The 22,917-nt window shown below is 41.2% G+C and overlaps 1 protein-coding gene across 1 annotated transcript in view; it reads left to right on the top strand.

Moving 5' to 3' along the window:
- adamts18 (ADAM metallopeptidase with thrombospondin type 1 motif, 18) overlaps nucleotides 1-21,726 on the top strand; it is a 59,006-nt gene extending 37,280 nt beyond the window's left edge. Inside the window, exons 17-24 of the mRNA XM_053317359.1 lie at nucleotides 8,089-8,209; nucleotides 9,566-9,692; nucleotides 15,160-15,364; nucleotides 17,446-17,640; nucleotides 19,558-19,628; nucleotides 19,783-19,948; nucleotides 21,071-21,266; nucleotides 21,611-21,726. Coding sequence (XP_053173334.1) covers nucleotides 8,089-8,209; nucleotides 9,566-9,692; nucleotides 15,160-15,364; nucleotides 17,446-17,640; nucleotides 19,558-19,628; nucleotides 19,783-19,948; nucleotides 21,071-21,266; nucleotides 21,611-21,726 — 1,197 coding nt within the window. The remainder of the gene's footprint in view (nucleotides 1-8,088; nucleotides 8,210-9,565; nucleotides 9,693-15,159; nucleotides 15,365-17,445; nucleotides 17,641-19,557; nucleotides 19,629-19,782; nucleotides 19,949-21,070; nucleotides 21,267-21,610) is intronic.
- The last annotated feature ends 1,191 nt before the right edge of the window (nucleotides 21,727-22,917 follow it).

The following is a 22,917-nucleotide window of genomic DNA, read 5'->3' as shown; positions in this document are numbered from 1 at the left end:
TTGTTGCAGACATGTGATTCAAGGCTAATAGAGCGAGAAAAATCCCTAAGTCAACTGCCCTTTAGAGTCGGGTTTGAAATGTATAAAATCAGATGGTTCTTTAAGTGAGATGTTAAGCATATTAGAGTTTGTGATTTATGAGCTGATGGTACTCTTTTTGTGTCAGAAGCCAGAGCCTGGAGGGGAGGGCGAGTCTTTACTCATCCTGAAGCAGCTGAATGTGACGCTGGACAGGCATATCCTCCTGACAGCAAAACTATTATTCGACAAGTGGCCTAGTCATTCACCTTTTGACTCTGTAGGTTTAAGTGAATGGTATTGGGATGTGTGGGATGTTCTTCCCACATAACTTTGTCAGCAAAAGCATTTATTTTCTCTTCAACTCTGAACCCTAGGCGTGGAAACAGAAGTGGAAACCAGGTGAAGACTAGACATTTTTCCCCCCACCATGGATGAAGTGATAGTCATGTAAAAGCTAGTCTTCTCTCATTCCCCTGGGCTACTGACATACTGTAGTTAAAAGCAGGAATGATTGGCCTGTAAATCCAGGAGAAATACCATGGTGATATTTTCTAAAGTGCTTCACTGGTCTCTTGTTGGGCCATCAGGAAAATGTGTTTGTTTTGGTTGCTATTTTAGAAAAGAGGCTTCTGTTTGTGGGCAGTTTAGCAGAATAGCTGCTGTTGTTGGCATTTGAACGGCCCATTGTGCAAGATGAATGCTTGCAGAGATGCAGCTTCTATTATTGTCATTCCCAGAAGAGGTTGTAGGGTAGATTAACCAGGATAGAATCATTTATCCCCTATCGTGGTTGTTTCTTAGAAAATTATGCCTTCTACATTGAGTATGGGACATTTGGGGGTAAAAATTTGGGGATTTCTTTGAAACTTAAATCTTTTTTGTTTTTAGTCATGGTAGTGGTGTGGTTTGAGGAATGTCGGTCTTTTGGTCAGTCCACCACTTTGGTCCAGACTGAAATATCCCAACAACTACTGGATGGATTACCATGAAACTTGGTTCAAATGTCCATGGTTCCCAGATGATGAATCCCCTTGACTTATGGCGCTTTTCCACTACACAGTTCCAGCACTACTCGGCTCAACTCAACACGGTTCCAGGAACGACCTTTTCCATTACAAAAAGGTACCTACTCAACGTGGACGGGGTCGTCATAGCACGGCTCAGCGATACTGCCGTTTATACGCGACACAAACACATAAACAATGGAGGACATGGAGGCGATGGTGTACTTGCTGCTGTATGTGGCTTTCTGTCACACACAAAGCAAGAAAATTGAGCCATATGGCTGTAACACTGTTGCCGGTGCAGAGCAGGTACTAAAAGAGTATCAGGTACCAGGTACTATCCCTAGTGGAAACGCAAAAAAAAACGAGTCGAGTCGTGCTGGAACTGTGTAGTGGAAAAACTTTTCTTTGAGCGCCGCCAGCAGGTCAAGGTTTTCACTTATCCTGAGAAATACATTAACATCTATTAGATGGATTAGCACAACAGACATCCATGGGTCCTAGATCCAATCCCAGTACCTGCAAACCAATCAGGCTCAGGTCTATTTGGTGGGTGGTGCTAATTATGGCATGTTTGCATACTAACACATCAAACTATGATGGTGAAGATGGTAAACACTTCAGCATGTAAGCATTGTCTATGTGATCATGTTGCCATGCTTGAGTTAGCAGTTACCTCAAATGCCTGTACAGCGTCACAGAGGTACTAGCATTGCTGTCTTGTTTTGCATTTGGCCATTGTTCCCCTTAGTAATAGTAACAGTGTTTTACCAAGTTTATTGCTGAGATCTGGGAACATGGCAACGTCACTACAAATAAATTACATGGGGCAAGAAACTTGAGCATTCAAATGATCAGGGAGGTTTTAAAAAACTTCCAGGTTAGTCAAACCTATTAGAAAATAAAAATGAAACGATTCAGACAGACTTCCTGTCTTTGACCCACGTTGAGCCATGTTCATATGTGTGTGTGCTTACTTTCTAACTTCACTTCCAAAATTTAAATAACCTGGCAAAACTGTTGATTGAACTACTGTCTCTCTTGCCCTGTTGGACTTAGCAATGTTACCATATCCCCAGACCTCAGCAATTCCTTTAGTGGCCAAAACCACAAAAAGAAGATGCACAAAAAGACGTTTTAACAATCTGAAATGTATCCTTTGAAGTAGGGAGCTTGCTAAAGACTTTCTGTCAGTGTGTCCCAGTCATACATCTGTCCAGCAGAGCACTCAGCGGTAGCATGCTGCTGATCTGCAGATGACACAAGCATAATCTCTATAAGTATGTCCTGTAATTACAAAAAGGAGAAAGGGGTTGATAGAGAGAAAAAGAGAAAGAGGGAGGGGGGCCAGTGAGATTAAAAGATTAAGAATTCTGCAATTGAACTCTTTGGATGTGAGAAGTTAAGGTCAGAGCATAGGGACTTAAACTGCAAATGAAAAGCGCCAAATGAAGGAAAGGGTAGAGTTTTTTTTTCACTGCTGATCTTCATCTGTTTCACACATTCTACTTAACTGGCACTGTCACAGAAAAACTGCTAGGAGGGGAGGGCGCATGCACTGATCCCCTCCAGACTCTTACTCAGCTTAAAACACTCAAAGAAAAACAAATGTTGGGGAGTGTGAGCGTAAACTGTGACAAGGTGTTCACATCTGCACAGCTGCTCAGCTGGTTGGGGGAAAGGAGGGAGGAGGAGGGTGAAGAAGTAGGTAAGAAGAGGAGGAGGGAACAGACATAACATATGGCTGCCTCAGGAGGTCTCAGTGGATACCAAGTAGGATTATTCCCCCTGAGCTGACATTCTTGTGGTATGGCATGGCGAGGTCATGCCAGTCCAGGGCAAAGCATTGTGGGTCCACAGGTGAGATTGATATCTGTGTCCGCCACATTGTAATTCATCATCATCTCATCTGACTTGATGAGCAATGTGGTTGTTGGGTCGAGAAAACCAAGACACTCTGTGGTCTGATGTTCCACTGCGGGATGATTTAGACTCACATCATTCACTCAAGTTAAATATGAGAGGTTCCTGACACTACACTATAATGAAGCAAAAGATCTGCTTCTTTTAGTAGATGTGATCTATTAACCTAAATAACACAGGTAAATATTTGTACCTCATTACAAAATAAGAGCCATACAGCTCAAACATCTGCTAATACAATTTTCTGATCCAAGGAAAAGAGGATAATTGAAGTAAAATGAGCTCAGGGCAGCTGTATTTTGTGTCTGTGCTAAAACATATTATTTTCCCAGCTTGTTTGTACCACCCTCAAGCGGCCAAAATACCAGTTAATGCAGGATAAAGGTAGAGTCTGTGATTCTGGAGAAAGATGGTTGATATTTGAGCTAAACACACAAACAAATACACTCCTCCCTTCGTGCTTCTTCAGATGCTCAGTCCCCCAGTTTCATTGAATTGCATTGCCATGGAAACAACCAAAAGTAAAATATGGTAGAATCCACCACAATGAGACTGTTGTATCTCATATTGTGTCTCATGTGAGCACAATAGTCAATCCCAGAGCAAGGGGTCTCTGTGAGACTGTCTCAGTGGATTGTGCTCATACATTTAATAAAACGGTAGTGTATCTGTTCCATGAGAAAACACTTTCTATGTGAAATGGCAATGATCTCTGTCTCCCACTATTTAGTGGCTGCTGGAGATGGGAGACTGTCATGTCCTCACACAGACAGCTGCTCTGGTGACTTCTCCCTCTCCTGTGCATAAGCATGAACCCTGTTGCTGATTAGCTGGAACTGTGGTGTCAGTTTTTTCAAATTCATTTGTGGTTAATGTTTGGTCTGATCTAATTATTTTGAATACTATAACAGACATGTATAACTGAATATATATTGTTTTATTTTACCACATGACTGACACAGCAGCACTTTCGTCTCCAAGGTGTTTTTTGCATCCCTAATCAGGTAATCAGGGTTCTTTCAGATGGCTCTTGAAATGAACTGGGATATTTTTAGGTGGTCGCTCCTTCCATTTTCACATGAAGATTATTTATCATGAATCAGTGTGCTCAGTGAGTGCAAAAGCAATTGCTCAATGTCTTCTGTGGCTTTAGAGGAGCTTTGTTAAGTCTTAGAAAATAAACCTGCTTTAAAAACTTGGGGTGCGGAATCTAATAAAAGAAGGTACTGAGTTGCATTATGGGATTCTATGTTAATTGGCCATGGTCTCTCTCTTCCACCAGTCAATGGGTGTTGGAGATGGAAGACTATCATCTCACACAGACAGCTGGGCTGATGATTTCCCCCTGTCCTCTGGACGAGCATGAACCCTGTTACTGATTGGCTGGAATGTTATTTTGTTCAAATTCATTTTTTGGTCTGATCTAATTATTTTGAATCCTATAACATACATTTATAAGTATTGTTGTATTTTGCCACATGGCTGCCACAGCAGCACTTTCCTCTCCAATGTGTTTTTTGTGCACACCTGTCTTATGAGGTAATCAGGATCCTTTCAGGTGGCTCTTGAACTGAAACTGGGTTATATTTAGGCAGGCACTCCTTCCATTTTCACATGAAGATTAGTTTATTTATCATGAGAAGCTGCTCAGTCAACAATTGCTCAATGTCTTCTATTGCTTTAGAGGAGCTTTGTAAAGACTTAGAAAATAACCCTGCTTTAAAAACTTGGGGGCACAAAATCTAATCGAAGAAGGTATTGAGTTGCATTATGGCAAGTGTAAGCTTCAGCATTTTTGCAGCTTGAGCTTGAGACTAAAAATGAGGATATATTATCCTTTGCTGCACCAATTTAAACTTTTTCTTTTTAAATTGTCTCTACAAGTTCCCCAACTTTATGAAAGTTGTCCTTATACCATTTCACTTGAAAAATGGAAACCAATTAGTTTCCTTTTGACACTAACACTTCTGAAATTGTATAATAACCATATGATTAAAGTGCGTGACAACTCACTGCTTCACTTTGCGCCCAATCTCTACATACACTATTCATTGCAGTTTGTGTTGTCAGTGCAGATCAGGTTCAGTCATTAGCTGACTATAGAGCTTAGGTAGATTTTTATGTATGTATGTGTTGTGACTAACATCACAGCTGTATTTTGGTGCTGCAGTTCAGTTGCTTTGACTACCAAGAATTTCACAAGACCAGTCTAAGTCCTGTCCATGATACAGTATTAAGGAGCTGTTGGGTAGCTTGAAAAAGCATGAAGTCATCATTGCTATCGTGACTGACTCGATCGTGGGATTTTGGTTTTGTTTATTTTGTTGGTTTGGGTAGGTCGAATATTAATCTTTCTTCTTACTGGTTTTGGTGTTTCATTATCTGTCAGATGATGAGCTATGGCTGCAGTTGTCCCAGACTGAACAACTGGAAAGGAGACAGGTTTGGATATGTCTGAAAGTATTGTATTGTTTGAAAATGAGTCTCTCTCCAGGGAGACAATGTTAACGCTGTGGTTGGTTGGGTGTATTCAACATTTTGTTTGGCTTCAGAAAGGGACATCAGTTATTTAGAAAATTTGAAGGTCCTCTATTCAAGGGATTACCAAAAAAAGGTCTACCGAACACTGTTTTTTATAGCTGCTGGTTCACATCACTGGTGATTGTTTGGTGAAAGAACAAGAATGTTGGTAAGAGTTGGTTTGCTTGGATAAGCATAAAGTCCCGGTGTGGTTAGTGGTACAGTTGTTTTGTGGAAAAGGGTTTGTGTTGGTTTGGGTGGACATCATCCGTAAAGGAAATGTGGGTGTTAAAGTGTTGCCAGTTCTCATGCAGTTTAGTTGAGGTAAGGACCACAATTTCATCATTTTAGGCTAAACATCCTGAAATTTAGAGGGGGCACAGACTGAGGCAGTGAAAGAACAAATGGTAAACTGTGGTTTGGCCTTGTGGCTGGTGGCCAAGAACACGTTAGTAATGTGACTGACAAAGGTAGTTTGGTAACTTTCTAAGACTGTACGTTTGCATTTGATCTTAAGGAACATTAGACAGACCCTGATAGTGTGTTTAGTGGGCAAGATTAGGTGTCACGTGGCCAGTGGTAATTGATGATGATGGACTTTAGAAGACATTGCACTGTTAGCCTTGTGTGGAATTAATGAAATCTTTGGATTTAGGTGATATTATCAGTGCTTGGTGGTATGAACAAAATCAAAAGGCTATCTACGTCTGCACTTGAATGCACTTGCTTTCAGATTTACATAAAATTCTCTCATCAGTGTAGAATGATATGCACAGCAGGTTTCAGCAAGCAAGCCTAATTCAAGCTTTTGCCAAGTTTTGAATGACATCACTACAGATAACAGATTACAAAAACAGATAAGCTTGTTTCAATGGGACATTATGTGAATGTTAATGTGCCTGCCTCTGTCAGAGAATCTGCACATGCCCACATGGTACAATGAAGTCTGCGGGTACTTAAACTCAATATACAGATGTGTTTGTCTCACATTAGACATCTTCTTGCTCCTCTCTTGATACGCACTTTTTCACTACTATTTGATACTGGGCTGACTGTACTCATGGAATAGTTAACAAGCAGCAAAAAGGTGATTGGTCCAGTCAGTGGAAGCGCCCCAGGACTGTTGAATGTGGAACGAACCCAGGAGGTACTTGGCTTTCTAAGTTGGAGGGTTGATGGTGGATTCTTTTGTGCTTTAGGACGTGCCCAAAGAAAATACACTTGTCAAAGCTCATTATCGCAGATATTGATAGACTGACATGTTTGTCAGATATTGGACTGGAAGTTGACAGTTGGACATAACACAATTTGCCAAATGGATGGAGGATTAATACCCACCCAACCTGAACTAAACTGAGTTGGGCTGTGAGAGAGACATAACTATACTGAAAACAATCTACCGCAGTGTTTTGAAACGGTTTAAAATGACACACTATAACCAGGGTATGTAAAATGCATCTCAAACTAAATTCTTCACCATGTCAGTGAATCTTCGGAGGGTTGCTTTAATGATAGCCTGTTGCTTCTCCTGTAATGGGTATGTCTGCTTTCATTCATCTGTTTCAGTTCATCTGCTTGACTTGAGTGTCCAAATAAATCGTGCAAAAAAGGTAACTTAGAATCACCAGTCAGTTTAGAGGATGTGGTAAAAAGGAGCAAACTCTTGAAAGAAAATGGAAATTGTCTCTCACATGTGAACTGTACCGCCCAAATAAAGTGACCTTATAATAGTGTGGTCAACCAGTTTGAACTAGAGAGGGGAAAAAACGTTCCTTAATGTTTCTAGAGCCCTTTGGTTAGTAGGTAGCACTGAGCAACAGCTCAGTGGGACTTAAATGGCTGAAGCATTCTGCCACGTCTACACTAGGGTTACCTTTAGTCTATAATAGAGAACCCTTCACTAAGAGTTATTTAATTCTGCCATACCACATTAATTAGTTGAATTAGTAATTGATTAATCAACAAGAACATTTTGACTTGAATTGCTTAGTTATTTCAATTATTTGTCAAGAACCAAACATCCACAAGTTCCAGCCTTTCAAATGTGAAGATTTGCAGTTTTTTTCTATTTACTACTTTACTTTACTACTTACTACTACACTTTGAACTCAATATCTGAGTTTTGAGTGCGTTTTCTGTTGGTCTGACAAAATGTATCTCCATTTACTAACATGTTATAAATGAAATACATTGGAAAAAATCACATTAATCAGTATTGAAAATAATTATTAAATGCAGTCCTGTGGGTTGAAAGTTGAAAAATGAATAATACTGACCACTAGTGAAACGCTCTCTAACAACTCCCTTGGTTGCAATTTGCTGACCACTGGTATGTGTTAAAGGCCTCTATTGTGTTTTATGATTGATATGTGAACTTGACATGATTCTTCACCTTTCAGTTTACACTAGTAGCCAAGAGATTACAGGGAGGACGGTTGCTGGTCTGATTCCCTAAAGCATCCCTAAAGCATAGGTGGTCTTAGTGGAAAACTCTTGGACAATCAAAGCGTAGCTAAAACAGGGTGATGCTCGGTATGCTTTCCCTGGATGAATAAAGGTTAAAAAAACAGACTGTAGAGTATGTGACACATTTCTGACTGACTGTGTCGTTCCCTGACAGATCCTCCTGCAGGGAAAGAACCCGGGTGTGGTGTGGGAGTACACGCTGCCTCGCACTGAGAGGAAACCCGACTACAGCTGGGGTGTGGTGCGATCTGACTGCTCTGCTCCATGTGCTGGAGGTGAGACTGTGTGTTTGTGTCTGTATGTAGACCTGTACATGTGTATTTGAAGGAATAAAGTGCAAGAATGTTGTGTGTCTATTGTGTTTTGTACATTAATTGACCGTTTGACCCTTCAACGACTGTCCAATCCCAGTTTAGCAACCTTAACTAGGCACAGCAGGCCTGTCAAGCTTTAGATTTCTCTACATGTTGACATGGTGTGCATAGGGCTGTAGTAAGAGCAATACGCTACATCTAAAGAGTTTGGAGGGTGGTGTCCTTTTGCCTTCCTGCCTACAGTAGTAATGTTAGAGGAAGTTAATGCTCAAGCAAATCGAGCCAGAATTACTTGAGAAAGAGTTAAGTTTGCCAAATAAAACTCTTGTAAAGTTAAAGGTGAAAACAATATATTCAAACAAATATGTAGGCCAGCAGCCAAACAGGGATATTAAAAGTCGTGAGAAGATCTTTCCTTACTTATAATACTTAAAACTAGAATACCAGAACAATTATGCTTCTTCAAGTGGTAAGTATGCTGACTTTTTCTAAAGACATGCAGCTTCAGCCTCAATATTTCAGCACAGTATCATGTATGTAGCCATCCAATGCATATTTAAGACTCGCTTTACAAGATTCTCATTTTAAAACGAGTAAACTGGAAACATAAAAAAGTCAGCCGGAGGCTAGCAGTTAGCTACAACTACCAAAATCTGCCAAAGGTTGTCATTTCAAGCCAACACAATCAACTGTCACTGGCAAGAAATGAGAAGCCTGCTTTTGTCTACCTCTGTCTGAAATCAAGGGCCCATTTTTCAATAAAAATCTTCCATCTTTATCAGTATAAATTGTGCGTTGTTTAAGAACAAGGAGCTTGCCAGGCGCTGTGATTAGAAATAAGTGTGTAATCTATATGCATATCTATCTGAATGTTTGTGTCTGTATTTGTCTTTAGATTGTGCAGAATTCCCTTCTGCTTCAGTGTGGTTCAGGAAGTGTGTTAGGGCTAATGAAAAGCACCTTTGTCAACTGAGAAGTTTCGACTTCTTTGGTCCCCAAAGACTCACAGGAGCCCTCTCTGCTTACTTGTCAGTGGATGGAGTGTGTTTGCCTGACTGTGGTCCTTGTTACTCTGCTCTCCTTGTCTCAAGAGGCTGCAACAGCCAGCAGGCAGTTATACAGACTGAGCTAACACAGATATCCTCATCCATCTCTCTCTGGCTTCAAGTATAGTCTGAAAGAGGAATCCAATTTAAAGTTATAATAAACAATTTTGAGTTCTATATTGCAGGCATGAAAGCTGAACATGTCAGATTGCCTGCAAGAACTACATAAACTCTCCCTCTCTTTCTTTCCCTCTGCCTTTCTCCCCTTCAGGTCGTATTTCCACTAAGGCTATCTGTCTGCAGGACCAGAAGTTGCAGGTCAACTCCACCATGTGTAATCCCCACACCAGACCAACGCTGGGCTCCCATCTCTGCAACACTCAGCCCTGCCCTGCATAGTAAGTGCCGCTGTCTGTGTGTGGGTCAGTATATTTCTTGCTGTACACTTGGCTGTGGGATATGTGGCATGTGTCTATATGTTGCCAAATTTTCAGGAACCTAAGGCACTGTTTTATTACAGGCACACACACTCACCGTGGTTGAGCAGTCTAGAGTTTGCCTGTGGTCCATTTGCTGTGGCCAGCCACTACTCTGCTCAGCCTTGTGTTCCTCTCTTCTCCCCAACCTCGCACTCTTTAATTTTTTCCCATTTTTCCCCCCATTTTCCTTTTAGAGAAAACACATGAAAGTCCTCCCTATCTTCTGTCTTTTTGAATTAGTTTCTTCTTATTGCAGTGTTCTCTCTAGCTGTATGTCCATCTGAGTGCCAAGCACATTTTAATCATGGTATCATGACAAATTCATATAATTATTTCTCATCTTCATGTCACTGATGTCCATCCTTGTTCCATTTAATTTAAATATCCTCCAGAGCGGCTGGCAGGCAGACCATTAAAGATTAATCTCAAATTTCTTGTGGACAATCATAACCAGTAGTTAAACCCAGAACCAGACATATAAACTATACACAATCTTTTTTATCACATGCAATTACTGTGAGTTATCTGACACATTTTAAGAATGTATTATTTTAAGCACAGTTCAGCTGCAGCTACTACAAGTGGGGTCACTGAGGTCGTGCCCTCGATAATATTTCTGGGACTCTGGGATTCTGAGCTTACACATATTGGATGTGTATAATGTTAGACTGTTGGATCTTATGATTCAATTTTAATCTTAACCTTTTACTGTTTTAAACAAATAAGAGTCTATAGCCATACTAGTGGCTCAGTGAGGCTGTATAGTCACGACTTAGGCTTTGATCTAATTACTGATGTCACCATGCTAACACAATAATAATGATAAAATGCTGATGGTAAGCAGGGTAAAAAAGGTACCAGTGACTCTGGTGATCCCTTTCCTTTTCTTACAAGGGTGTGGTTTTGTTTGGAAATTTGGACTTGGGACGTCTGTATTTTCTAAAATCCTGGCTACGACCCTGTGAGAAGCATCTTATTTCAGTCTGACCCTGAGACATGAACCTCAACCAATTTAGTGACTGTTTTTGTCCTGAAGTAAATACAAGATGACATTTCCAAGTTTTGAATGGACCTTTTACTCAAGCCAAACACTTGAGTATCATCATCCCTTTAGTACATTCGCATGTCCCTACAGACAAAGCTTCCTGTCTCACTCTGAAGAAGCGAAGATCATGCCCATGTTTGATCTCTGTTGTCTAGACATTGCGCTTAATGGCATGCATTTTTAAAGGCGTGTGTGCATTTGGGGACTGGTGCAGCAAGCAAAGGAGGAAACCAGGCTAAAGTGCAGTGGAGTAACAAGTTGAAACAGCAACTGAATAAATGGCTTCTCTCCTATGTAGGCCTTTGGCTGAGGGAACTGGAGCTAGCTTGATTTACAGCGCTGCTCCAAAGAACAGGCAGGGAACCGTGTCTTGGGTTCAAAGAGAGTACACACACACACTCGCACAAATGCACACACACACACACACACACACACACACACACACACACATACAGGGCGGTATGCACATTTACAGGACAGATGCACACATATTTTCCAAATGTATGACGCAGAAATAATGTATTGGGGATCCAAACCATGAGGTAAAAATAGAAATACAAGCTGCTTGCGTCAAATGTTAAGGTCATTTTGTCCAATGTCGGCCATGCCGCAACAAGTTCAGACTGAACTTTCTCCTGTGTCAGGGGTTGAACAAGCCAGGCAGCTATCGGTTACACCTCCAACATACAGCCTCTGTTTCTCACTAAGTTTCCCACCACCCGAGAGGACATTTCCTGGCCCTAATCTTGGGCATACCATTTCTCTTATCTCGGCGAAAGGTATAAAACAGCCTCGCTGCATGTCCTGACCTCCCCTCAACTTTTGTTTGAGGGGGAAAAAATGGTACAACCCATATAAATAACATCAGTGCAGGTTGTCCATTCAGGAAAATAAGCAGTGTTTGACACCCATGGATTTTATTGTACAGTAGCTGACACCGTTTCTCAGTTGTAATGTATGTGGGCTGCGCGGGAAGAAAAGTTGAGTTGAGTGAGCAGCATGAAACCTTTAATGACTGCATTAAGACTTCCAGGATGTATGGGCACGCATTCAAGAGTCCAACAGAGAAAAGGATTGACAATGAGGTGGGATGCGTTGGTGCTCTATATATGCATGCGTGTGTGTGTCTGACAGGAGGGGGAATGCAAAAGTGGCTGCTTATCTCTGCTGTGTGTATCTCGGGCGCTGACAGGCCTATCCATGTTTTATTGTGCAGAGACGGCAAGATTCCCACAGGGACCGACCAGTCTAGCCATACAGAGCCAGTCAAACCCCACAGCCCTCCCCCCCCCACCACATTTCACATATACTCCCTTTTGCTTCACTCCCCATGTTGCTGTGAGCCTGTCAGGGAAAATGGGGATGCTTGACTGTGGTGTTGCAGCAGTTTTCTGGGCATAAAAAAAAGAAAGAGAGAATTTTTAAGAAGTCAATCTCCCAACCCAGCGTGAAGTTAGGAGGAGATACGGCCATATCTTATAGATTTTCCTTAAAAGTTTGTCTTGTGTTCCCCACAGCTCAGCCCCTATCCCCACCTCCCTCCACCCCTTCATCCTCTCTTCCTCTGTACTTCTCTTCCTCTGCTGTTTGAAGTTACCTTGCTCTTTTTCTTGACGGAGGCCATCTGTAGAGTCACTTATAGCAGGTCGGGGGTTTTCTCTGTGTGCATCACGCGCTGGCAAATGTGGACAAAGTGCTGTATCTGTGCTAGAGAAGATATATAGAATGACTTATATTATTAACCCAGTATATAACAGAGTAAAAAGTAAAAAATGTCTACTGAAAGTGAAGAATTTAACACATTTATCATGCAGCTTACTCTAACTTACAACAAAGTGTAAGAGTAACATTTAAGAGCAGCTCACAAGCGGCTGGCTCACATGATTAATCACATGCATTAAGCACACGTGGCAGATATAGAGCAGATAGAGACAGAAAATATATGAATGTGTGTGAAATTAACATCTCCAGTATCAATTACCATCTGAACTAAATGAACAACAATCTAATATAGTATATGGTATAAAAATATTAATAGGGATGCAAAATAAGGAGAAGGAGAAATAGAAATGGGAACAAAAACAATCTGGAGGAGGAAAGAGATTTTTCATGTGGTAAATGAGGTCAGAGACAGCACGCAATAAAAGGAAGATAAGTACCACACAAGTGCCTATAATGAACATGAATGGAAAATGATTGCAAAACAAATCAACAGCAGCTTCATTCTTATTGTTTAGGTCCAAGACTAATTTACATACATGAATAAAAAAAATAAAACTAAGGTAATGTTCTGTCTGTGTTGCAAAGCAGCAACTTCAAATGTTGGGCTAAACACTGTTTCCTCAATTGACATGTTACTTCAGATAATACATTGACCAATGACATCTTACCTCAAAGTTTAAGGTGATTTTTAACTAATAAGAGAATTTAAAATCTTACGTTTTCAAGTAAGAGTAAAATGTGAATTCTTTTGATTTTTATCTTTTATTTAAGTCCACATTTTCACTCAAAGCAGATTTAGATTTGAATGCTGACAGTGTGTGCAACAGCAGGAGTCAACATGACCAAACATTACGAAGAATTTAAAGAAAGGAACGCAAATGTCAGAGTCATTTGAGACGTCCTGTGGATATATTGGAGCGAAGTGTTTAAAAAAAGAAATAATGCTATAATGTTTTCTTTTTTCAAACAAAATGAGTACAGACGAGAAAATCTGTAAGTACACAAAACCACACAAATGTAAAAATGTAAAAACGTGGCTTTAAAAAAAAAAAAAGAAGAAATCCATCATTTTTCTATGAGTCCTGGTTTGTGGAAATATGGCAACCTGTTTGGCAAAGGTGGTCATTTTGGTATATTACATACAGAATAACTCAAGTAGAACTTAACCGCTGGCCTCCTATCAAATTCAATATTAGGTTAAGAATAAATGTTGGTTCATTAGTGGTAACTGGTCAGCAGCCATACAAGTAGGCTGGCTAAAAATGCAATGGCGAGCTTCTCAGAAACTCCCCTGCAGTATTGCACTGTTCTACCTCAAAATATGTCAGTTATTGAAACATTTCAGAGATACAAATTACAGTTAGGTCAGTGGCGGTTTGCAGCGAAGCGGAGTGGCACTTCAGCCACTTTTCCCCAATGATATATTGTTATTTATAAGCTAGGGAAAACAGAGGGGAAAAAAAGCAAACAACCCTCAAGCCAAAAAGTCCAAACCGATGCTTTCGGGTCCCAATGGTTCACATCTTTCCTGTTTCCAAATTGTAGTTTAGTCCTGCTGCTTCATTTTTTTTCTGCGGGGTTTGAAAGAGAATGAAAGCATTTTTCTTCCCCTGCAGCAGGTCGGCGGCGCAGGGAGGAATGGGTCTTTGCGGTAGCATGTCGTCTCAAAACTGGACTGAGCCATCTGCCCATCTCTCCATCTCTCCTCTTCTAAGCCTGCGGTTGTCAGACCACTCATTTGCTGTAATCTCCCCCTTCAGCCTCGATGCCAAGACAGAAGCTATTTCAGAAGCAGCAGTAGCCTTTCATCAGTGGCAAAGCAGGATTTCAGAGACACTAAAGGAGAGGAGAGGCACAAAAGATGGAGAAAAAAGAGACGAGATTAGAAATAAGATGACGGGAGGAGAGAGGACAGGTGAAAAGCAGGAGTGAAAAGAGGAATGAAAGAGAACATGAAAGGACAAAAGAAAGGAGAGAGGGAGTGCAGTCCAACATCTGTCTGTAGCCTTACTGTATGTTGTGTATTGCGGTTGGCCCTGGAGACCTGGGAAAGCTGTTATGGAGAGTTGTATATACAATATGGTTTTCATGTTTAGTTTCAGATACGAATAGTGTGGATAGAAACGGATAAGAGTTTGGTGCCAAAGGAATATATACTCCGGCCTGTGTGTTTTCTTTGTCCCCAACTACCAATTTGTGCACTGACAAAGATCAATGTGCAAAAATATTTCAAGTATGTTAAAAGCAGCGGGTCTGAGTTTTCTATGTCCCAGTTTCACAACTTTTAAGAAAAGCAAGAAAAGTCATATCTCTCTTTATATTTGGAGATTTTAACCACTTAATAACAAGAGGTTTTCTTAGTGATAGTAATCATAGTAATTTAGGGTGAAATTATGATTTTCTGTGTGTGTGTTAGTGTAGCAGTTTGGACCTGTGGTTGGGTGTCCTGATTAGGAGCTCAGTCATGTGGTTGGTATCCTGATGACAGAGGCTGGGTTTACTCTGTCATGGCTCCATATAGTATGTTTGTGCAAATGCATGCATGTACCAAATTGCATTTCGTGCATACTATCCTTCACTAATGACTATGTTAACTGTTGGGCCTCTCTCTACTTACAGTTGGGCGACAGGAGACTGGGGGTCTTGCAGCCGGACGTGTGGAGGAGGTCAGCAGACGAGGACGCTGCGCTGCCTGAGGAAGGTGACCTACCAGAGGGAAGAGGTGGTGGCGCACTCCCTCTGTCCCGTCATCTCTCCAGCTCAGGTCCAGCCCTGCCACACCCAGGCCTGCCCTCCCGAGTGGAGCACCGGATCCTGGTCACAGGTAGGTTCATCCACAGGGTGAACATTTTAGACGAAATATTTAATAATGTTCTTGCTCAAAAAGACAAAAGAACAAAGACTTCTAATAATTGAATAATCAGTATGATGATTAGTGTACATGGCTGTTGCCATAATAAGCTGGAAGTACTCTATCCAAAGTCTAGAGTTTGATTCTAAATAGATGCAAACCTAACATATGTCATATGTCACAACTTTGATATTAAAAATCTTTATTTTGAGGCTATGTTGTACACAAAAAAATAAAAGTAATATGTCTTCATTCACTTAGTTGTAATAGGTCTTATTTTCAGGAGACATTTCGATGTGCATGTTACTAATAACATGAACAAGGACTCAACAAGGATGTTCTATTCAAGTGTCCCTGTAAACCATAATAGTGAAACAATGAGCCAGCATGCATAATACTACGACCCTGAAACTGAAGTGACTGTGTGGAATTCAACCATCATTCACATTTTATGATTTACACCTGTGCTTTTTCTGTCATAAAGGCTCACAGTTAGCTGACAGAGAGTTTAGTAAGAAAATAGGTTTCAGTCCATGTTGATCATACTATATATATATATATATATATATATATATATATGTATACCTCTCTTCTTTGTTTGTTTTGAAATCAATGTTTTTACTGTCGGGGGTTGACTGACATGTCTGCTCTCTGTCACAATTAAGTTAATGGGCTGAAAGTCGTGAACAGCCTCACCTTCAGCTGAAACACAGTGACATGTTTAGATGTCTACATGACAGAAAGACACACTGAGAGGAGATGTGGCACACACACACACATACACATAGACTTTCCTATGCAAGCTGTCAGATGTATCATTCGGGGAAAAACAAACACTCTGCTGCCCTCTGTTGGACATGTGGCAATCAGAAAAAAAATCAGAATTCAATACACAAAGAAAGAAAGCCACGTTCACATTTTTTGTGAATGTTGATAATAAGTGGTCATTGCCTTTCTCTCTTTAGTCTTAAAATTTAACTTGAATTGACTGAGAATGAACTTTACCTATAGTAATCAGATCATTTATGTATTTATGGCTGTAAGCAGTCACCCACAAATTTTAACAAGTAGCATGGAAATATGTCTTTGCAAAACCAACATTTCATTATGTTATTTCATTCTATGGCTATTAACCAAGTCTGACTGGACGGTTTTGGCTGGTTCCTCAGTAACCTCAGTGCATCAAACACATGACAGCATTTTATTTGCTTATTTTCCTGTATACAAAATGAATGGCTTGGCAGCAGATCTGATGATTTGTCAAACTTTGTGGAATGATTAGCTTATGTGACCAAGCTGCACAGCCCCGACACTGAGCTGTCATTCAGCTGCCATTCTTTAAGACAGTCGTGTCATGTTGTCCCCTTGTCGGCAAGAGTTCAGTCGGCGGTCAGGCAGAGACGAAACCAGTCTCCCTGAAAAGATCAATCGGACCTTGTGACAAAAGGACAAAATGAGGCAGGATGGGTCGTGTGTGTGTGTGTGTGTGTGTGTGTGTGTGTGTGTGTGTGTGTGTGTGTATATGCATGGTTATGTATGTAGATGGATAAGCACAGATGTGTATGTGTGTGTTTGTCTAATAAATGAATGTGATGTGGTTGCATAAACTGCTCGGACGGCTGCGGTCGTCAGTCCCAGCGGAGCAGTTTGACTCTGTTGTCCATCTCTCTGCAGTTCACGTGGAGTTTACAGCAGCACGATCTGCTGTCGGTGGACACTTTGATGGGTTGGGGTCACATTCATCTCCGAGCTACACTTTATTGTGTTTAATGTTAGGCCATAATGAGCTGTCATCAAACCGGTGACCTTCTGTTTGCTTGTCCACCATGTGGTGAATTACAAATGCATTTATAGTGTCCGTTCCAAGGATTTAACCTCTGATAATATGGCCTATAGTGCTTAAATGTAAGGAGAGCTGAAGGTTAAAACGGCATGAGGTTAAGTTACAGTATGTTGGAATGTATTGTATGTGTGCTCCTTTACACCTTGCTTTTTAAAGTGACAACCCTCCTGAGTACTCTTCTGTGTCTCATGACTTTTTCTTTGACTCACAGTGCTCGAAGACCTGTGGCCGTGGAATGAGGAAGCGAAGCGTGTTTTGCCGCAGCACTGATCCCGGGGCCAAAGCTGTGGTGGTGCCCGACAGCATGTGTAGACAGCACCACAAACCCAAAGCCCAAGAGACCTGCGTCCTGCGGCGCTGTCCCAAGAACGAAAGGCTGCAGTGGATCCCCACTTCCTGGGGAGAGGTAGGGAAAAAAACAGACGTGAAACTCAAGAAGCAGAAGCAACAAAAATAAATTGTGTTGTTTTCAATCAAGTCATTTTGAAGAGAGATCCACCCTGAAGCACTTGGAAACTGTGTCTGGTGGTGCACCTCGCATTTTTTTGGTCCATTCTTGTGCCTGATCTAAATGTAGAAGTTATCAACTCATACTGAAACAAAATCGCAAATGCAAAGGCGTTTCTCTATTGTTCCCATTTTTCTAAAACACTCACAATCATACAGGAAAACATTCATCACAGGTCAGAGAAAGCAGTTTCACAGCCAGCAGCCTCAATAGACCAGAATGCAATGCAACATCAAGATGTGTTTTGAGTGAGGACGGAGATTCTTGCTTCATCAGGACTGGAAAAACAATCAGCACAGCTCAAATTCACATCCCTCCTCTGAGGTTGTTGAAAGGCACAGCGGCACATGTTGGGAATGTTGGAAGTAGATAAGGCAGGTTGAAGAAAAATTAGATAAGTGAAAATGAATAATCAAATAAATTATAATACTTTATCTTAAAATAACATGGACTCAGGTTCATTTAAACTGCACGTTCTAAAATTAATTGGTTAGCAGATGGAAAGAAAATTGCCTAAAATTATTTCTGCTTTTTCTTTTTAGGTAATTTATCAAAGTAAAAATGTAAAAATGCGTTTCAGCTTGTGAAATGTGAGGATTTTGCCTCTTTTCACATTTTCATCACAGTAAATTGGTTTTGAATTATTGGTTGGACAAAATGAGATAATAATTTGTAAAACTCTCTCTCTTGACTTGTGGTTGGTGTTTTATAGACTAAACTATGAATTCATTAAAAATAAGAAAAGAACAAAAAAAAAATGTTACAGTACTAAAAGCAGCTCTCAGTGTGCGACACTTATGCTGATAATTATGACAGACTCTACAATAAAAAACAACATGTGTATCGAGCATGCAGACTGAGTGAATATAATAATTGGGCATCATTTGCAAATAGCAGCCTGTCGACAGCCACTTATCTTCCTCCCTCGTAGAGAAGAAGCTGGTCAATCTGCTGAAGTGCCCACGTTATTTTACCAGCTTTTGCTCAGCAATCTTGCCATTTTCCCCTGAGAATACGCTTCTTCCTGCTGGTAAATTATGTCATAAGGTATTATACTCCATCAAGAATTTGCTTACATTTTTTAACACATGCTGGCTCAGCACAAAGCTAATTAGTGAGGTTAGACATATAACGGGGCTCTTGCTGGAGAACAATATGTGTATTTTGCATCGATTAATCATGTTTTATTTGTGTTTTTATTAAGTACTTGACGGCATGTTGGCCATTTATCATACATTTCGTCATATCATGTCATACATCATACAGTTCAACCAGCAAAAATCTTCTTATCTGCCTTGGTGGTGTAAAGTAATCTTTACTCTTATTTTTGTAAAGTGGAGTAGTTTGACTTGGTGGATATGGAATCAAACAATATAACAAAACACACAAACACACACACACACATATATGGTCACTATAGAAACCTTGTATCTCTTTTCGAAAAATCAATGCCATTGGTCATCCTTTACGGCTCTCTGTGTTTTTTTTTTACAAACATCCAGCCAATGAAAAGTATTAAAAAGAGTTTCTGACTAAATTTTGTTACTCCAATGGATCCACTGGATTTTTCATTTCCTGAAAAGTAACAATTTTGGGCACACAAGGTTTGTGCCCGCCGGCGACAATATACACTGTCTTCTCATCAAAAATAATGACTGAAAAATGACTCTGTGGAGCACTTTGTATTTTGGCTCTAGTACTACAACGATAAGTGACCTTGTGTGATGTCTGCTGCTATGGGAACCGTCCGCATTACAGACGCACGCACACAGTTCATCTTCTAAAATGGTCCCTCCTGCCTGCACTCTGTTTCAGTGCTCCAGGTCTTGTGGCTCAGGCATCCAGAAGAGAGAGCTTCGCTGCGGGGAGAGAGACTTACAGGGAGGGTATGTGCCTGAGGCTGCACACCTACACATCCTTCATGCTTTAATAGATCTGTACAGACACTTAAGACCCACTGTGTCAGTCTTGTATTATCTATTTACTGCCCTTTCCAATTTTTTGAAAATGGCCTCCTCCCCTCTCTCCTCTCCCACACAGGTATGTGGAGTTCCCTATACGGAGGTGCAGGAATATGGCCAAACCTTTGGTGGACCTCCAGCAGTCCTGCAACCAAAGTCCGTGTGTGGAGGTCCCCCGAGTCCTCCCTGGTCGGACCACCTCTAACGCCGTGGTCTTAGGCTGGTACTCGTCTCCTTGGCAACAGGTGCTTTTGCTCTTACTTTGATCCAAAGCTATCTATGCATGCACTCCAGCTGAAAGTCTTCCAATTTGGAGCTTTTCTTCACTGTGATACACCATGATGACATGTGATGTGTTGAAATCATGGTGACACCTCCTGGAGGGTGAACACTGTCAGAATATATGTCTGCCACAAAAATGGATGTAATGGTGGCGCAAAACATATCTCAAGGTCCAGCTTATTCCTGAACTTTTAAACATATCTCACGGCCTTCCTCAGCAGATGGAGTTAGCTGTGTTATCATAGAGATCGCTCAGTCATCAGCAAGTGATTGAAGTGTGGAACTTTGGTGATCATGGATAGACAGTTAGAGAAAGATATACATATTAGCCACATCATTCAATTGTGTGATCAGCTGCTTTCCTTTTAAGCTTAAAAAAAAAGATCTGTTCTTTAGATGAACAACATTTATTTTTCCGCCCCAGCATCTCTCTTTGTTTACAAGGGCCGGCCCTGGCATGAGGACGGCAACACAACATCTGAGCCAGAACTCTGATCAATACAAGATATATGACCATGAGTGGCTTTTGTTCACCAACATCCTTTGTTACCCCAAACCTCAGAGGCAGACTGCACAGTGTAGGTGGTGCTAGTTCACAGGCGTAGCTTAGTTCTTAGCCCAGAGTGAGGAATAGGCCTCAGATGTAATCCAAAAGCTCGAGTCTGCTCCAGAGCCTATCAGGGCCTATGTGTTATATCATCTATTATGCAAAAAGTCTTAAGGGCAACCTCTTATAGCACAGTGTCTTATTCCGCTTGATCTCGAGCTTGTGATCCTTGTATGTCTCCACCAGAGAAGATATCTCCTGACAGCTCGCTGGAGGGCAAGTACATGCTGTATGGGATGTTTGTTTTCTTCATCTGTTCTTTGTCTCTGCATAGACTTTTCCTCCATGCTTTCCCCTCCTTCCTCTCCTCCGTTTATGATGATTCCTTTTCCTCCGTGCGCTTCAGCATTTGATCTTCTTCTCCTATTTATAACGCCGTGCCCACCCCTCTCATTTCTCTTCTTTCTAACTCTACCCTTCTTTTTAATCCTGTATTTCTGCTTCTGTTTGTCTCTCGCCTCCGTGGTTTTTGTCTCAGTGCTCCGTGTCCTGTGGCGGAGGGGTCCAGACTCGGTCCATCCAGTGTCTCCGGCAAGGTCGCCCTGCAGCTGGCTGCCTGCCCCACCATAGGCCCGTCACCTCCAGGGCGTGCAATACACACTTCTGCCCCGCTGCTCCTCCGGCTCTAGCACCACACCCCGGCCGGGTCACAGCTGCTGGGCCTACAGCGAAAGGTAAATTCCATAGAGGGAAAAAAGATTGTTCATCCAGTTAAATTTAAGTATACCCCTGACATTACATGAACTTTATGGAATGGTTCCTTTCATCTTTTCTGCTCTTCCTCAGTCACTATATCTTGACAAATACTTGATGGGTTCATGTTCATGTCCCACTGAGCATGAAGCTTAATAACATTGGTTAACCCTAAGTTTTTATCTGGCATCATCATGTGACGTTTTTGATCATCTAGATTTTGGAGTGTTGGTTGGTCAACTTGAAGACGTCACCTTGATTTCTGAAAAACTGAAACTGTGTTTTTGCAGAAAAATGAGCCTGATCCTGTGTTTTCTCTCTACAGGTGAACAATGTGTGGATCATTTCAGCTGGTGCCACTTGGTTCCCCAGCACGGCGTTTGTAACCACAAGTTCTATGGACAGCAGTGCTGCAAGTCGTGCTCCAGCAAGAGGCCATAGAGCTGCAATACCTCTCAAGCATGTGGCTACGAGCCTAAGGAGGAAATGACACCACAGAGGCCATTTTGGAGGCAATAACTCACAACACACAGAACTGTGCTCAACAGCGTGTGTTGTCTTCCTGGAGTACTTGACTAATGATTTTTGTAAAGAAGTAGAAGAGAGAGAGAGAGATTCCTCTTCTTTTTCTTTTTTTTAAGAAGGCAAGGTGGCTGCTGTCGCTCATCTGCCAAAGCGGTGTCAAGTCATTGATTGGAACTGCAAAGACAGTGCAAAGCACAGCATCTGAAGACATGTTGATGTGTAATAATATATACTGTCTTGTCATTTTGTTGAGTGTGTCCCTTTTGAAACCTCTGAAAGTGCAAAGCCATCAAGAGAACGGTAAAGGACAATAGCGTTTGTAGCTTGCTTATATGTTGTATATTTAAAGGCGTCTGATTTCATTTGCCTTTATTTAACTTATTATGGTTCCTAATATATGGTTTTACATTTTGTCAGTTGTACAGTGGATCTGTGACATTATTTCTATGTTTGGATATTGCATAAGATCATGCAGTCACTCGTGCATCCACCTTATGAGATTTTATATGAGGCATTAGTAATCAATGGTCAAATGTCCTTTGCACTTCTCCTCCACACTCTCTCTGCTTGTTATGTTTACTGCTGCTGAATCATACCGGGATACATTTTTTCCCCTGTGCATTCCATTCATGTTAACGCTATGAAAAAAGTTCAAAATTTGTGTATGTAAAACATTTTATCCCGTCACGTTGTAAGTGATCGTTTTTATCTCACTTGTACTGTATGGTAAAGCAACTTGATCGTCTAACTGTCTTTCTTTTCTTCCCTGCATACTCTCTATCGATCAAACCCACAACAAGGTGAACAGTGTGCAAGCGTTGCCTGCAGGCCCAGGGGAGATCAGTGTAGGGCAAACAGGGAGAGAAGAGGATGATTGTAGGGTGAGCGTGGGTGCACTCTAGATAGCAAGAGGTTTTGCTTGTTGAGGGAAAACCGTGTAGGTGTGTTACAAGTCTGATCAAAATGTAGCTCTGATGTGGCAGAGATGTGGCTGGTGGACTTCAGATAAGAGATGATAAAGTCACATTCAGTTTGGTGTTAATGAACCACTACATGATGAGAAATGTAAGAACTGACTCACCAAACAACACAAAATGGTCTGAGAGC

This window comes from Scomber japonicus, chromosome 1 (genome assembly GCF_027409825.1).
Source record: "Scomber japonicus isolate fScoJap1 chromosome 1, fScoJap1.pri, whole genome shotgun sequence".
NCBI lineage: Eukaryota > Metazoa > Chordata > Actinopteri > Scombriformes > Scombridae > Scomber > Scomber japonicus.
Note: the sequence above shows the minus strand (reverse complement) of the source record. Positions and strands in the feature narration are given on the sequence as shown.